Consider the following 16,058-nt stretch of genomic DNA (forward strand, 5'->3'; position numbering starts at 1 on the left):
CTCACTCTCACTCTCACTCTCACACCCCCTAACACTCCTACACAAACACTCTCACTCTCACACCCCCTAACACTCCTACACAAACACCCTCACTCTCACTCTCACACCCCCTAACACTCCTACACAAACACCCTCACTCTCACACCCCCTAACACTCCTACATAAACACCCTCACTCTCACTCTCACACCCCCTAACACTCCTACATAAACACCCTCACCCTCACTCTCACTCTCACACCCCCTAACACTCCTACATAAACACCCTCACTCTCACTCTCACTCTCACTCTCACTCTCACACCCCCTAACACTCCTACATAAACACCCTCACCCTCACTCTCACTCTCACACCCCCTAACACTCCTACATAAACACCCTCACTCTCACCCTCACTCTACAGACCCCCTAACACTCCTACATAAACACCCTCACTCTCACTCTCACTCTCACACCCCCTAACACTCCTACATAAACACCCTCACTCTCACTCTCACTCTCACTCTCACACCCCCTAACACTCCTACATAAACACCCTCACTCTCACATTACAGACCCCCGGAGTTCCACCTCATCAGACCTTACAGGAGCATCATATCTTCTTCACCAGGGATCATCCACTGTACTCTCCTCGTGCTAATTATCTCTCTGGTTTTTGTATCAATATTTTTGGGTACTTTCAGGAAAAATACATAAATAAATCAGCCCAGAGTCAACAGGCCTGAGTGGAGACTTTTATTATATGTATACAAAATGGGAAGATTCAGAAAAAAAGGTTGTCATTAGACATAATATAAAAAAAACCCATACAGTTCCCCCAAATATCCTGAAAGGCACATATTGCTTTTTATTTACTAAAGTTTACTACAATACTAAAAATACTACAACACACATGTTCCCTTACACCTACAATACTACATCACCCATCATCCCTTACACCTACAATACTACAACACCCATCAGCACTTACACCACTTCCCACCTTTGTTAAACTCAGCTCACGAATATTGACACCTCCTGCAGTGTGCTTTTTTTCTTATTTTTTACAAAGACACACCGTGATTGTCACACAGACACACACACACACTCACACACTCACAGATTACACTGCACATATCAAGTGTAGAAAAAAAGTGAATAATCCCCTTGCCCATTTGACCTACAGCAATTCATACATCTCAGTAGAGGATATAGTCAAGTTTAGTAGAAAATACAAAAATTGACTGCCATTTAGGACATAATCTGATTGGCAGGCACCTTCCTATGTACAATAACTTGAATACTCATCAAATGAAAGCTGTGGTTCCAGTCATTGTGTGTGTGTGTGTGTGAATGAAAAATTATTGAATTTACTGGCTCAGATTTGAATCTGTTCTGTGATTTATGAATGAGAATGGAATAAGATTGCCTTGTGGACAATACTCCAAGAAGAAGCCATGCCATTGGTTAGAAGCTGTCCCAGACAATTGATTTTAGGATTGGTTCAAATGATCATTCCATGTAGTCGCCCAGTTAAAATATCACCAATGGGCTACATGTATGATGCTACACATGTATGGACTATAGGAGGGACTAAGTCATCTTTGTGTGGTTTTAACATGACCAGCGATTCTGACCTTTGGCATAACATAACCCCAAGAAGAATGAGCAAGGTGGTGGATATATCAGGACCCCAAGAAGAATGAGCAAGGTGGTGAATATATCAGGACCCCAAGAAGAATGAGCAAGGTGGTGGAGATATCAGGTTTTTCCCACTGCCCTCTGCTCCCAAGGTTTGTCCCCAGATGGGAAAACAGGAAGTTGCTCACAATGTGTCCCTGCCTAGAAGATAATGAGACAGGAAGTGTGTTTCCTGAAGCCCACATGTGGAGGAAGCACGGGGGCCCAGTCTGACGCTCAGTGAAGGACGGTAGCGCAGTGTGTAGCTCAGTGTGTAGCGAGCTGCACCCTTCAGGAAAGGGGCAACAGTGGCTTCCACATATTGTACTGTTGGTTTATGGAACAGCTTCCCCCAAGTCGCTAAGTCTTAGGCATTAAGGAAATCATCAGAAAACAGAATAGGACCCCAAACAGAACAAGAAGTCCAAACTTATTTTACCTGTTTAGTCTCACGGGCAAGAACGGGCACGGTAATGTTAATTGTTTATGTTGATAAGAGCATTGCATTGTTGTGGTATTCTGAGTATAATTATTGTGCTGTCGCTTCGAGTTGGCTTTTAAAAAAAAAAGAAGCTATTCTGTATTCAGTATAGCTCCACAGAGATGAAAGGTTAGAGTTATTCAGATGTCATCTCTGCCATCATCAAGCCTTGTTCAGCTCCGATGTTTCCTGAGTAGCCTGTGATATTTTTATATCTGGGGACCTCAGAGATTTCAAACCCTGCAGACAACAATCGATGTGTTGATGAGTCCTGTCAAATAAACTGTGAACAGACTTTAATTCTGTCAAAGCCTTGCTCTCTCCGTTTCCTGCATGAGTCTCTGGACAATAGTGTATTTTATTTTCTTTGGAAGCCAAAGCCACCAGATGAACAATAAAAACAACAGCATCAATTGGCACATCGTTGCTTCATTCCTTTAAGCATGGCTGCTGTCTTAGACTCATCAGAATTGTGCAAATAGGAATTCTGACTTCTATGAAGCTTTATCAAAGCCTGTAAAACAATCCCTTACACTGGCTTACATTTATCAAACTGACTTGAACTTAAGAGAACCACTTGGGTCCGACTAAAAGAGCCTAAAATGTTTACAGATTTGTTAAGCAAATTAGAAGCACATTAACTTGGATTTTAGGAAATGTTCTCAAATTTGCGCAAATGTTCCATTACAAATGTACAAAAACAGGCCAAGAAAATCAAATAGGCCAAGAATAACAAAGATAACAATGACAATTTCAGATAAACTGTGTGCTCATCACATCCCAAAATGTCTGACACGAAATAGCATTGGCACATTTTCAAAAGGTTCCAGGAACATGTTCTGGTTCTGATATATCCCCTAGAATGGGGTGGCAGTAAAAAAACAGAAGTTCAGCAGTAACATCGAGAACATGCATCTGGCTCTTCAGTAAGGGCAGTCCCCTGGGTAGCAGTCCACTCCGTAAAGCTCTGCGAGGGTTCGGAAGCGCGGGCCCCAGTCGTTGAGGAAGTCGTAGTCCATGCTGTCACCGGATGAGGACGTCCCGAGGGAGCTGAGGCTCCCGGCCAGAGACCCGGGCCCCTCGTAGCCGTAGATGTGCAGCGTGTCGTAGGGGATGCCGTCGCGGTCGTGGTCCGCCTCGTCCTTCTTGACCTCGATCATTGCCGCCATGTCGCCCTTGCAGGCCTGCGGCTTCTTCACGATGGCGTAAAGGCCGGGGCCGGGGAGCAGGCTGGCGTCGTGGCGCGCCGAGGTGAGGATGGACACGTCGTAGCCGTTGGTGTCCATCTCGCCGCCGCCCTCCTCGTCGTACGTGACCAGCTGCTCGTGGATCTCGCCGGACGACTTGCCCATGGCCACCAGGGAGTCCTTCCGGTACCGCCGACGCAGCACCAGCAGGATCACGATGACTAGGAGACACAACCACAGACGTTTAGATCACGATGACTAGGAGACACAACCACAGACGTTTAGATCACGATGACTGGGAGACAGTACCACAGACGTTTAGATCACGATGACTAGGAGACATAACCACAGACGTTTAGATCACGATGACTAGGAGACATAACCACAGACGTTTAGATCACGATGACTAGGAGACACAACCACAGACGTTTAGATCACGATGACTAGGAGACACAACCACAGACGTTTAGATCACGATGACTAGGAGACATAACCACAGACGTTTAGATCACGATGACTAGGAGACATAACCACTGACGTTTAGATCACGATGACTAGGAGACACAACCACAGACGTTTAGATCACGATGACTAGGAGACACAACCACAGGCGTTTAGATCACGATGACTAGGAGACATAACCACAGACATTTCAAAGTTCAAAGTTTAAAGTTCAAAGTACTTTATTGTCATTGTCACAAAGACAACGAGACAGAAGAGGCAGCTAAAAAAACTTAGGATGCTGTGAACAGTATCTTCCACAGCTAAATAATAATAAATAACAATTAATAAATAGATTTAGAGCTGAAGGTAGAGTTTTAGTTTCAGGCAGAAATATCATTCAGTTACCAGGCACACTAATCTCACTGACGTTGACAAGACAATGATTTTTAACAGATATTTTGAATCCAAGGCATACTAAGATCATTGCGGCTGTGTGCATGTGTGAGAGATGGGAAACAATGTATTACGGTACTGTCACCAATATCACGGTACCGTCACCAATGACATCATTTAAGGCTAAAGGACCTCTAAGACACCAACGATGACCTCAGAAGGTCGGCCTTGTTATTTAGGTGCTGACAGAAGATGGTGGTAAACCCAGTGGTATATTGGAAACAGGATTATTATATCCTTTTACATAGCTGCACTAATTCGGTTAAACACATTTTAAAATACAATCCATTTTTTTAAACCCATTATTTAATCATGAATACAGATAAAATTATCTTCGCGGCAGTTCCATAACAGTCTCTGTTTGTCTGCAACATTCCAACGTCCCATAAAGGCATTTTTGGGGAGAAATAGAAGCAGTCTGTGTGAGCAGCACTACATTCACCTGCCTTTTGTTCGCTACGGTGTGCTACAGTGGCTAGGTTAGCTTTTGGACACAGTAGCAGAAAAGACTGAGAAAAGTCTTAGAAAAAAACAGAAACTATGGGGAATCAACCAAGAACAGTGTTACCTTGTTTTGGAGGATCATAAAATAAGAGAGACGGAATAAAGAAGTGTCAGTCATGAAGGGCTTCTACAGACACTGGGGTTTGTATTCACATGTATCATTAATACATCTCCCCTACTGTCTCCTATGAATACTTCATGGCTTGTTTTCCTCAAGAATGCATATTGTCATGGAAGTAGCACTTGTTTGAAGGCTCAAGGATGGCCTCGTTGATATGCGCTCTCCATCTATCTTTCATAGCCTTGTTCCTCTGCTGTTCCAATGCCCTGAGCTTGAAATGGTGTGCTTGTGATGTAGATGCAGACAGCGCATAAAAACAAGCACATAACAAGTGTATCCTCTGCCCCAGTTGAAGACTAGAGAGAGATGGTGAAGGCTAAGAAGCAGATGGTCAGGATTGAGACCTTCACCAATTACTAGAATACATGAAACTCTGTTGCCATGTGATGAAAAGAAGATGGTGGCTTTATCATCACATGTTTATTGTTGCCCAAAGCCCCAGACTCCTTTGCGTCTCCTTTTGGCATTAAATAACCAATTGAGGAAGACGTTTGTCTTCTGTGGGGAAGAGTTGAGAGTAAACAGAGGAGAGTGAGAGAGAAAGGGGCTTTTTCCAACTGCCATTAAAATGTGTCTGGTATCTATATATGATTGTAATCAGATGCCATGTACACCAGGTATTATGACAAAAGACATGGAGAGGAGAATGCGCGCGAGAGAGGTTAGTTAAAAAAGGGATGATTGAGGCTATATTTAAGCGCAATCCTTTTGCTAGGCTTGGCGCCCATACTGCTGCTGGCCCAGTAGACTGAAACCTCTGGGGACGCATTCTAGTGAGGATGAGCAGACACACACAGAGACTGTTGGAAACGATGATGCAGACACCCACGTACACTTCCGGACTTGGTCTTATCAGTCAGAACGTATCCTTCCCTTATCGCATGACCCTTTACTGGAAAGGTTTTTCCATTTCAGGCGTGTTAGTATGGAAAGACATACTGATACAGAGATCATCTGGACGGAGATCGTTTTTGTTTGTAAAACATCTGTTTTAAAATGGAGGCACAAGAGAAGTGAGGAGGGGGGCATAACCCCAAGTGGACACTGCGAGAGGGAGTGACACTGGAGGCTGTAAGGCAGCTTACCGAGGATGGTGACGATGCAGAGCAGGATGGTGATGAGAGCGTGGAGGCTCACGCCGACCTGGCGCCGGTGAGGCTTGCAGTACTCGGCCGTCCGGTTGCCGTTGCACTGACACACCCTGATGTGCAGCGGCTCGATGCTCTTATGGGTTCCGTCGCCCACCTCAATGTCAACCACATACTCGGCGGAGTCTTCCGTTCTGAAGCCCCCCTGTTTCACTCGCAGGGTGGCCTTACCATCTGAAACACACACACACACACACACACACACACACACACACACACACACACACACACACACACACACACACACACACACACACACACACACACACACACACACACACACACACACACACACACACACACACACACACACACACACACACACAAGCACACACAAGCACAATCAGGGCCAGCTGGTTTTTGGTGCACAGACGACCCACTGGAGACCCATGGTGCTATGCAAAGAGGTCTTGACTCCTGGAATAAGCTAACACCACGACCCGGTTTAATTCCCAGTTGTGACGAATTCTTTGAAATGTTCAAAGAACATGCGGTCACCATGGAACATTCTAGAACATGCTGTCGTGTACTAGATACACTTTGAATAAAAAGGAAATATTAATGAATATTTACTCCTAATGCAGATAGCATCTTTTACATTGCCACATGAAGTTTGTAGACTTTTTCATTATCCAAGAATTTATTCAACTCTTATCCTAAGCGTCTCTATATTATCCAAGACATTTGACTGTATACCAAGAGTAAGTGTCTTACTGAAATTGAAGTTCAGTTCATCTGAGAAGCGCTTGTGAGAGTCCATAGTAATGACTTTAGGTCTAAATATACCACACTGCAGACAATAGTGGGAAAATCTTTTGCTTGCCAGAGCTCATCTGGGAGTGAAGATTTACACAAAACCCATTAGAGCAAAATTGAGCGCATGGTTTTATGAATAATCCTTTATCCTACGCCTGTGTTTGAGGACAAGAAGAGAAGGGAGGAAAGAAGACTAATCTGATTTTCCCAGTCTGCATAACATTAGGACCTCGCTCAAGAAATTCAGTTTTTAAACTGTTCTTAAAGTGTGAGGGCAAAACATCCACTGAGCTCTCATGGTATGGGCACAGACCAGACTCTCATGATATGGGCACAGACCAGACCAGACTCTCATGGTATGGGCACAGACCAGACTCTCATGATATGGGCACAGACCAGACCAGACTCTCATGATATGGGCACAGACCAGACTCACATGATATGGGCACAGACCAGACCAGACTCTCATGATATGGGCACAGACAGACCAGACTCTCATGATATGGGCACAGACCAGACCAGACTCTCATGGTATGGGCACAGACCAGACCAGACTCTCATGATATGGGCACAGACCAGACCAGACTCTCATGATATGGGCACAGACAGACCAGACTCTCATGATATGGGCACAGACAGACCAGACTCTTATGTCTTTAGCTTCTGGATATTTAGCGTGACGTTGGCCCTTCTATATATGTCTTTCAGAGTAGCTTTTGAATCACCGACAGCCAATATGTATTCAGTAAATCAGATCCATATTGAGGCCTTATACTAGGCTAAGGTGGACATCATTGAAAAAGTATATATTTTTAATAAAAGCATAATTATGTATTTGGAGAGACTGTGGTTTCAATCAGTATGAGTGCTCTTGATACTAGCTGTCACTTGATACTAGCTGACACCGTTATTCATGTTCTCCTGTAGTATGGCCTGGCCTATAATTTTTTTTTCTGTAAAATATTCTTTTAAATCCATGTGAACTGTTATGGCCTAAACATCGTCTATTGCTGACAACGTTTCTGAGAAACAAATAAAAGATAACCTTTCTTAGTCACACTGTAGGCTACTTAGATGGTCCACTAGAGACTTTCCACAGATGCTCAGATTATAAACAAATGATCTGTTGTCAACTACAATTTATGGTTGAGATTAGGGTAAGGGGTTGGGTTTGGTCGAGAGGCGATGTTCAGTGAAAAATTCAAAAGACTGAACTTGAATATGAACAAACCATTTGTAAAGTCTCTGTCTCCGTTGGACCGTCCGAGTAAAGTGTTACCTTCTTTTTATTTTATTTTTTTGGAGGTGTGAAAGAGTGTGAGGAGTCCTGTGGTTGTGTCGTGCTAACTACTGAGTGTGTTGACTTTCACTGTCCCTGTCCAGCCCTGACAAGGTAACGCATTACATTGTTTCATTATGCAGTGGACTGTCATAGTCACCACCGGCGTGTCTTTGGGTGCGAAAACACCAGGGGCAGACACGTGAAAAGAGACAGAGAAGAGAAAAGAGAGAAGTGAAAAGAGAGAGAGAGAGAAGAGGAAAGAGAGAGAGAGAAGAGGAAAGAGAGAGAGAGGTGAAAAGAGAGAGAAAAAGTGAAAAGAGAGAGAGACTTGAAAAGAGAGAGAGAGAAGAGGAAAGAGAGAGAGAGGTGAAAAGAGAGAGAAAAAGTGAAAAGAGAGAGAGAGAAGAGGAAAGAGAGAGAGAGAAGAGGAAAGAGAGAGAGAGGTGAAAAGAGAGAGAAAAAGTGAAAAGAGAGAGAGACTTGAAAAGAGAGAGAGAGAAGAGGAAAGAGAGAGAGAGGTGAAAAGAGAGAGAAAAAGTGAAAAGAGAGAGAGAGAAGAGGAAAGAGAGAGAGACCGATTCACTGGTGCTGCGTCTGGTGCATCCCAGTGAACACTAAGAGCGTTTTTTTTCTCCTTAATGGTGCCCCCGCTCGTTGGTGTTCTCCTCTCTGCCTGACTGCTCAAGGAGCACACGTCAGGTTGCCTTAGCGACCGGCACCAGCCAGGGGGGACCCTAACGTAAGGCTTGTCAGCCAACACATGTGCCAGTGATGTCGGTGTTTACACTTTTCCCTCTGACATAGGACATGGACAGTGACATGGACATTCATGTAGCTTTTCAGTCTAACTCACTTGCTAGGTTGCTCAGTTTAGAGGAGGGGGCATAAACTCCAGGATCCCTGTCATCTTTATTATCCCCAGTATCCTCCCATCCATGTTGCTTCCCTAGCAACACCCTTAGCTGATACCTAGCAACACCCTTAGCTGATACCTAACATCACCCTTAGAAGATAGCTAACATCACCCTTAGCTGATACCTAGCAACACCCTTAGCTGATACCTAGCATCACCCTTAGAAGATAGCTAACATCACCCTTAGCTGATACCTAGCAACACCCTTAGCTGATACCTAACATCACCCTTAGAAGATAGCTAACATCACCCTTAGCTGATACCTAGCAACACCCTTAGCTGATACCTAACATCACCCTTAGAAGATAGCTAACATCACCCTTAGCTGATACCTAGCAACACCCTTAGCTGATACCTAACATCACCCTTAGAAGATAGCTAACATCACCCTTAGCTGATACCTAACATCACCCTTAGAAGATAGCTAACATCACCCTTAGCTGATACCTAACATCACCCTTAGCTGATAGCTAACATCACCCTTAGCTGATACCTAACATCACCCTTAGAAGATAGCTAACATCACCCTTAGCTGATACCTAACATCACCCTTAGCTGATAGCTAACATCACCCTTAGAAGATAGCTAACATCACCCTTAGCTGATACCTAACATCACCCTTAGCTGATACCTAACATCACCCTTAGCTGATAGCTAACATCACCCTTAGCTGATAGCTAACAAAAGGAGAGATGCTCACCATTGCTGTCTGTAAGGGAGAAGTTATGGCTTTGTTCGACAAGCCTGAAGGTGAACCTGCCCTTGATCTCATCTTTGTCAGTGGCACTGAGGATACCGATGACCTGGAGAGAGGGAGGGAAAGGGGTGGCAGAGATGAGCCACGGTGGAGAGATAGAGAGGTGCATATAGAAATATGAAGAGAGAAAAATAGAGGGAGAGAATATTCTCTCATGTAGTGTTTGGAAGGAAAGAACAGGGCAAGGATGAGTACAGACAGACATGCACAGACCGAACGACAGATATTTAGTAAAAATACTTTGAAGTGTGGTGATGCTTACCGTCCCACGCTTATCAGATTCACAGACAAAAATCTCCCCGTTGAATAACTTGGGAGCATTGTCATTGATGTCCTGAACCACCAAGTTCAACATCACATAGGATTTCTTTCCTAAAGAAGCAAGTTGAAGCATAGGCTACTGCTGTTAACTCACTGTACTCACAGAGTATGGAGATAACTTTGATAACTTTGATAACTTTGATTTGAAAGATTACACATTCTCTAGAATCTTCCTTACCATCTAGAATGCTTTCCTCAGCCATCACCACACACCTGTGCAGAGATGTGTGCTCTCTGTCCAGTTTCATCTTGAGAGACAGTGTCCCGTCCACTGGATTGATCTCCACTGGACAACTGTCTTTAATGGAGTACCTGCGGACAAAAGATACCCTCATTAGTTCCACAGCCAAGTTAGGAATGGCCAAAGATGAGTCGAACCGTAAAGATGTTCAGTGTCCTATTTTTGTTTGAATTTTGAACGTGATTGTATGCGCCTAGAGAATACATTTATTGATTTAAAACTGGGTAGTTTCTGAGGCGTAGGTAAATGCTTTTTTTCACAGGAAACCTCAGACTAGACAGAGGGTTGTTTAAGGTCGTGTAGATGATTGACTTTGAGGAAATGCTGCCATCAGGAGAGGACATGAGACAATCAAAATGGAAACAGGCTTTATTTGGAAAAAAAGATTTAGAATGACAGTACAGTTCAGTGATCCAGGAAGTTGTCCAGGGCATCAATGAATGAATGAATGAATGAATGAATGAATGAATGAATGAATGAATGAATGAATTCTATGAATTGTTGTTGTGACAGCCACATAAATGGAAATCAATATTGTGATTTGTGTCTGTTGTAGGGTGTACCTGATAGGGTGATTGTCACGATCTGGATCCCTGGCCTTGATAACCTCTCGGAAGACATGTGGGAACGTTTCCTCTAGCACACTGATGTTATACTCTGGCTTACTGAAGACCGGCGCCTCGTCGACATCCGTCACAGTGATGAGAACCTCCGCTTTGTTGTTGACATTTGTGTTTTTATGCAGTCCGGGGAATTTCACGATGTCCTCTGTCACAAACACTGTGAATCTGTAGCTGTTCCTTGTCTCGTAGTCCAGGGGCTGTACGGAGGAACAGGGGGAGAGCAAGTTTTAGTGGAGGGCTATCGTAAATCTCTACAGCACTGCTTTCCCGGAGACCTGTGCAATTTCCAGTGCTATCAAAGTATTAGATGAATAGAGATGGTACTGCTTTAATTCAACGATACACAATGTAGTGATGTTATGAATGTCAGGTTTATAATTGTGTTGTGATGGCACAGAAGCAGGTCTGAGGCCAATGTTGTATCAGAAATCATGTGTAGGTTAATGAACTTCATTTAAGGTCACACCACAAGGTCACCTAAGGTCACACCACATATTTGATTAGCGTAACCATGGCATTGAAAGCAATGTAGTGACAGTATGACTATAGACCTACCTGTTTGAGGAAGAGTACTCCGTTTTTATGTTGGTCCTGTTTGATGTCGAGTAACTCATTGATGATGCGCTCCTCGATTTGGAACCTGGGGTTCTTGTTCTGCTCCTCATCTTTGTCTACCACTTCAACCGTGCCGATTTTAAAGTCTGGCTTTACGTCCTCGCTCACTCTGAAGACATACTGTGCTGTAATAATAATAATAATAATAATTCATTTTATTTTTAACGCACTTTTCATTCCAAAGAATCTTAGAGTGCCTATATATTAGAAATTAACTATAATAATACAATACAAAATTAAAAAAATGTAATTGTTAACATAAGCATACAAGCATAACATAAGTCCAGCTGTGAGCCATAAACATCGAGGAGTTTAGTTCAAAGGGCTTAAATATCAAATGAAAGTTATTAAATGAATACATTTGTATTACAATTCACTATGAGGTGTGATGAAAGAGAGATTTAAGTGAGTATGCTTCTGTAGAAGATTTAGCAAGTAAACCTACTCATTTTAAATGTTGCTAAATTGTCGTTGACATCTGTCACACTGATAGTAATAGTAGACGTGGATACGATTCCGTTGGGTTGGCCAGGCATGTCTTTGGCTTGCACTAGGATCTTATACTCAGAGAGGGCCTCGCGATCCAAATTGGCCACTTTTGTCCTAATGACACCTAAATCAGACAGGAAAAAATGGCTTCATTAAACAAAAAAAAGGGTTAATGGTTCTGACACTTGATAGTATGTATAGTGTAGTTACCTAAACATCACTATACTGTACTGGTACTATTCTGGACTACAGTACTATGTATTGGACTATGTATCGTATAGATAGCTTGTATGGTATAGTAGTAATTACTCTAACAATGTTGACATCGTGATTACTGTGTACATTACACCATCTCACCCTCTTTCTCATGGATGGTGAAGAGGTCTGTTCCATTTAGCAACATATAACGGACCATTCCATTTGAGGTCGTTGGGTCGTCCTTATCAGTAGCATTGACTTTCATGACCATGGTTCCTATCAAAGCACACAGATTTAGATACCACACATGGTTAAACTGTACATTTAAAAAGAGAGGACATTCATACGTCTTGGATATTCATAAATCTTGTATTGTTTTGTGTTGTGATGTATATTTTGTGTAATATGTGTAAGCACACAGAGAGCCACTGCACCAAGACAAATTCCTTGTTTGTACAAACTTACTTGGCCAATAAAACCTGATTCTGATTCTGATTATTACATTCAAAGCAGTCTTACCTGTGGCAGACATTTCCTGTATGGATCCTTTAAAGGGCCCTTGAAAGACCGGCGCGTTATCATTGATGTCCTGTACTTGGATTAAGAAGTCTGAGGGCTCCTCGACATCCAGATTCGTGCTTCTGTCTATTAGTCTGGCTTTGAGATGATAGAGGCTTTTCTTTTCCCGATCCAGTTTGTCGTTGACAGAGATGTCTCCTTGATCGTTGACAAGAAAAATGGTGTTGGCTCCCTCTCCCTCAATGCGGTACATATGTGTGTCTTTGTTGAATTTTTTATTGCTTAGCTGCAGAAAAGAGATCAAATATTCACAGTGTCATTGTTAGAAATTGCCTGAGCAGACTAAATGCAGCCTACTCTTCTCATCTTGTGCCCTTTGATATGGTTGTTAAATGTCTCGCACAGTTCCTTCCAAGACATGCTGGTTAAAGCTCATATCTCTAATTCAATATTGATCTAAAAGCAGCTCATTAAATGACTGAGGGAGTGAGAGAGACACTACTGGTGTGTGTGTGTGTGTGTGTGTGTGTGTGTGTGTGTGTATTCCCCCCCGCTGGGCTCTCTGATATTAGGGCGTTTTGTCTGCCTAATTGATAAAAGGGAGAGGAAACACTGTTCCATGGCGCATGATTTTAGCGCAATCTTAGGCCAATGATGCAACTGCAAGAAATGTCTGGAAGCACCTGGCATGGCTGTTCTGCATGACTTTGAACCTGCTGTCTCTCCCAAGGTCTACCTTTTTCTTACCAATATGAATTTGTCCTTTTTTGTTAAATGTAAGTCATTTAAATTTACAGGTTATTATTATTTTTCTGGACAAAAAAATACAGGTAATTTTTGGTGGGTGCAAAAAGCTGCATTATTCTCCTTTTGTTTAGTGTTCCTCATATATATGTATATATATATCCGTACCCTTGTGTTTAATATTCACTTTTTGTTTATTGTTGCTCGTATATATCGGTACCCTTGTATGTGATATTCTCTTTTTGTTTATTGTTCCTCGTTTATATCAGTACCCTTGTATGCCACAGGGTCCATTGCGGATCTAAGGGAAGTATATCGGTTCACTAAAGTAAGAGAACTAAATCTCTCTCTCTTACCGTGGCAAAACTAAGGGAAGCATATCGGTTCACTAAAGAAACAGAACTATATCTCTCTCTCTCTAACCAAGAGAGAGATATATTAGAAACAGAACTCTCTCTCTCTCTCTCTCTCTCTCTCTCTCTTACCGTGGCGATTTTCTCCTGTGGGTCGGTCACTTCTTTCTCCTCGCTGGCGAACAGGCGTTTCCAGTCCCAGCTGCTCGGATGCCCCGGGGGCCCGTACTGAGCCTGGGCCCCACAGAGAAACAGGGCCACGACCAGGAGACGCAGACCCCACACCCCACCAGATGCCCTCATCATCTGCACCGGGAGAGAGAGAGGGAGAGAGAGAGAGAGAGAGAGAGAGAGAGAGAGAGAGAGAGAGAGAGAGAGAGAGAGAGAGGGGGGAGAGAGAGAGAGAGAGAGAGGAGAGGGAGAGAGAGAGAGAGAGAGAGAGGGGGAGAGAGAGAGAGAGAGAGAGAGAGAGAGAGAGAGAGAGAGAGAGAGAGAGAGAAAGAAAGAGGTCAAAGAATGCAGAGGGAGGACTGACCCAGATTTGTGACGACTGTTTGTTGTTTGGTGATTTTGTGACCGAAGGAAAAGATCTCAAGCGCCTGGAAAATGTGAAATATCTAAATGAGGCCACAAGCAGTTGAGAGCCAGAGTCATTTAAAGAACTAAAACACTTAAATGACTAAAACTTCGTCCATCAGGCTGCCTCCCTCTCTGGCATTTGAAGAACTAAAACACTTAAAGATCTGAACCTTCATCCATCAGGTGGCCTCAAAGAACTGAAGGAACTAAAATAACTAAAACACTTGAAGAACTAAAACTGTCTATCCTTTAAAGACATGTTGCACTCTTCCATTAACTGTAGGATTTGTTTTGTACAATACTTGTGTAAATAATTTCATGTATTGTTCATTTTATGTATTATTTGAATGACATCGTTTTCCCATCCGAATTCTTTCCCAATTATTGCTGTTATTTTTTGAATTATTTAATTGAATTACCTGACTGGGTCGCACCTTGGCCCACATGTATTATTAGTTTTTAAATGCATTAATAAAATAAGCTTGTTTTTAAATCATCTCCATTAATACAATGTTCTTGTTTTCAAATATCAGATTTAAGTTTTGTTTTAAACACAGATTTGATTTAAACACAGCTGAAAGCCAAATAATGTGTGTGTGTGTGTGTGTGTGTGTGTGTGTGTATATATACGGCATATACTATACACTATATTAACATATACTATATTAACATACTTTAAAATGGGCAATTCATTTCCTTGTGAATAGCATTCAAAGTTAGCCAAGACACTCTTATTAAATCTCTCAGCTCCTGTGTCAATAGAAACCTAGGAATACCCCTGTTTCTCAATAAAAACTCCAATGTATTCAAGTGACGCATAATGAATATGCTCTCCTTTAGTGCCCTGCTCTGACATAGAAAAGGCCTTCATTTGAAGTGTTAGACTTGGCCAGGGTTCCTGTCTGTGCTGTCCGTGAGGCCAGGAAAGAAAATATTTTCCTGAGCATGAGAGGAATCAGCGATGTTCCTCGAGGCTACTGGCCGTTTTCGCTGGTATGTTTTTGGACCGTGACATGAAGGCTGAAGGGCAGCGCAGGGAGGAAGTGTGGAATTAGCCAAATTGATTATGAGCTTGACGAATTCTGCTCAACTGCTTAACACATGAAACCCAGCACGCCCCAAAGACACTAAGGCTTAATCTCCAGCAGCCTTACCAACGTTGGATAAATAATGTTTTTCTTTTGTTTTGTTTTCCATGTCTCACAATATATGCTTGTAGAAGAGGTATGGAAAATAATAGATTGATAAAGATCTGCCTGAAGAACAGTTATAGAGAAGAAAAGATTCACACAGTTAGGAAAAAAAGGTTTGGATAGAACTGATTTTTTTTTGTGAGACAAGGCCACTAAAAGAAAACATGTTTGTCACCAGAGGTATCCTCACTGCTCAGCCCAGAAAACCTCAGATTGCTTTGGCCTGTGTTGCCACAGCACTCACACGAGCCAGTTTACATTTTCAGTTTTTATTACTGGAATCTGTTGTGCTGTGTTTGCGTTTGCTCATATACTAAAAAGGCCAAATCAGACAAAAAAAAACAAGAAATAAATACTTAGACGCTTACATCAGTGAACCTCTCAACTGTATGAGCTGAAATGATATTGTCCCTTCAGTCTCAGGGATAAGCTGACCCCAAAAGCATTTGGAGAATATTCCCACCCTAGATAAAGGGCTTTG

At 42.6% G+C, this 16,058-nt stretch overlaps 1 protein-coding gene across 2 annotated transcripts in view; it reads right to left on the minus strand.

Annotated features, from left to right (window-relative positions):
* Positions 1-718: 718 nt before the first annotated feature.
* The window catches only part of cdh5 (cadherin 5), a 22,119-nt gene continuing 6,779 nt past the window's right edge, over positions 719-16,058 (minus strand). Inside the window, exons 2-12 of one of the 2 annotated variants that reach the window (XM_080843259.1) lie at positions 13,938-14,111; positions 12,709-12,994; positions 12,349-12,465; positions 11,948-12,115; positions 11,443-11,627; positions 10,828-11,084; positions 10,202-10,335; positions 9,965-10,074; positions 9,646-9,748; positions 5,932-6,168; positions 719-3,545 (exon numbers count right to left, since the gene is read on the minus strand). In XM_080843259.1, coding sequence (XP_080699385.1) covers positions 3,061-3,545; positions 5,932-6,168; positions 9,646-9,748; positions 9,965-10,074; positions 10,202-10,335; positions 10,828-11,084; positions 11,443-11,627; positions 11,948-12,115; positions 12,349-12,465; positions 12,709-12,994; positions 13,938-14,111 — 2,256 coding nt within the window. In that variant the 3' untranslated portion in view covers positions 719-3,060. Of the gene's footprint in view, positions 3,546-5,931; positions 6,169-9,645; positions 9,749-9,964; positions 10,075-10,201; positions 10,336-10,827; positions 11,085-11,442; positions 11,628-11,947; positions 12,116-12,348; positions 12,466-12,708; positions 12,995-13,937; positions 14,112-16,058 lie in introns of those variants that run through there. The other variant, XM_080843260.1, reaches the window with a different exon arrangement.

Source organism: Sprattus sprattus (genome assembly GCF_963457725.1).
Source record: "Sprattus sprattus genome assembly, chromosome: 8".
Classification (NCBI taxonomy): Eukaryota; Metazoa; Chordata; class Actinopteri; order Clupeiformes; family Clupeidae; genus Sprattus; species Sprattus sprattus.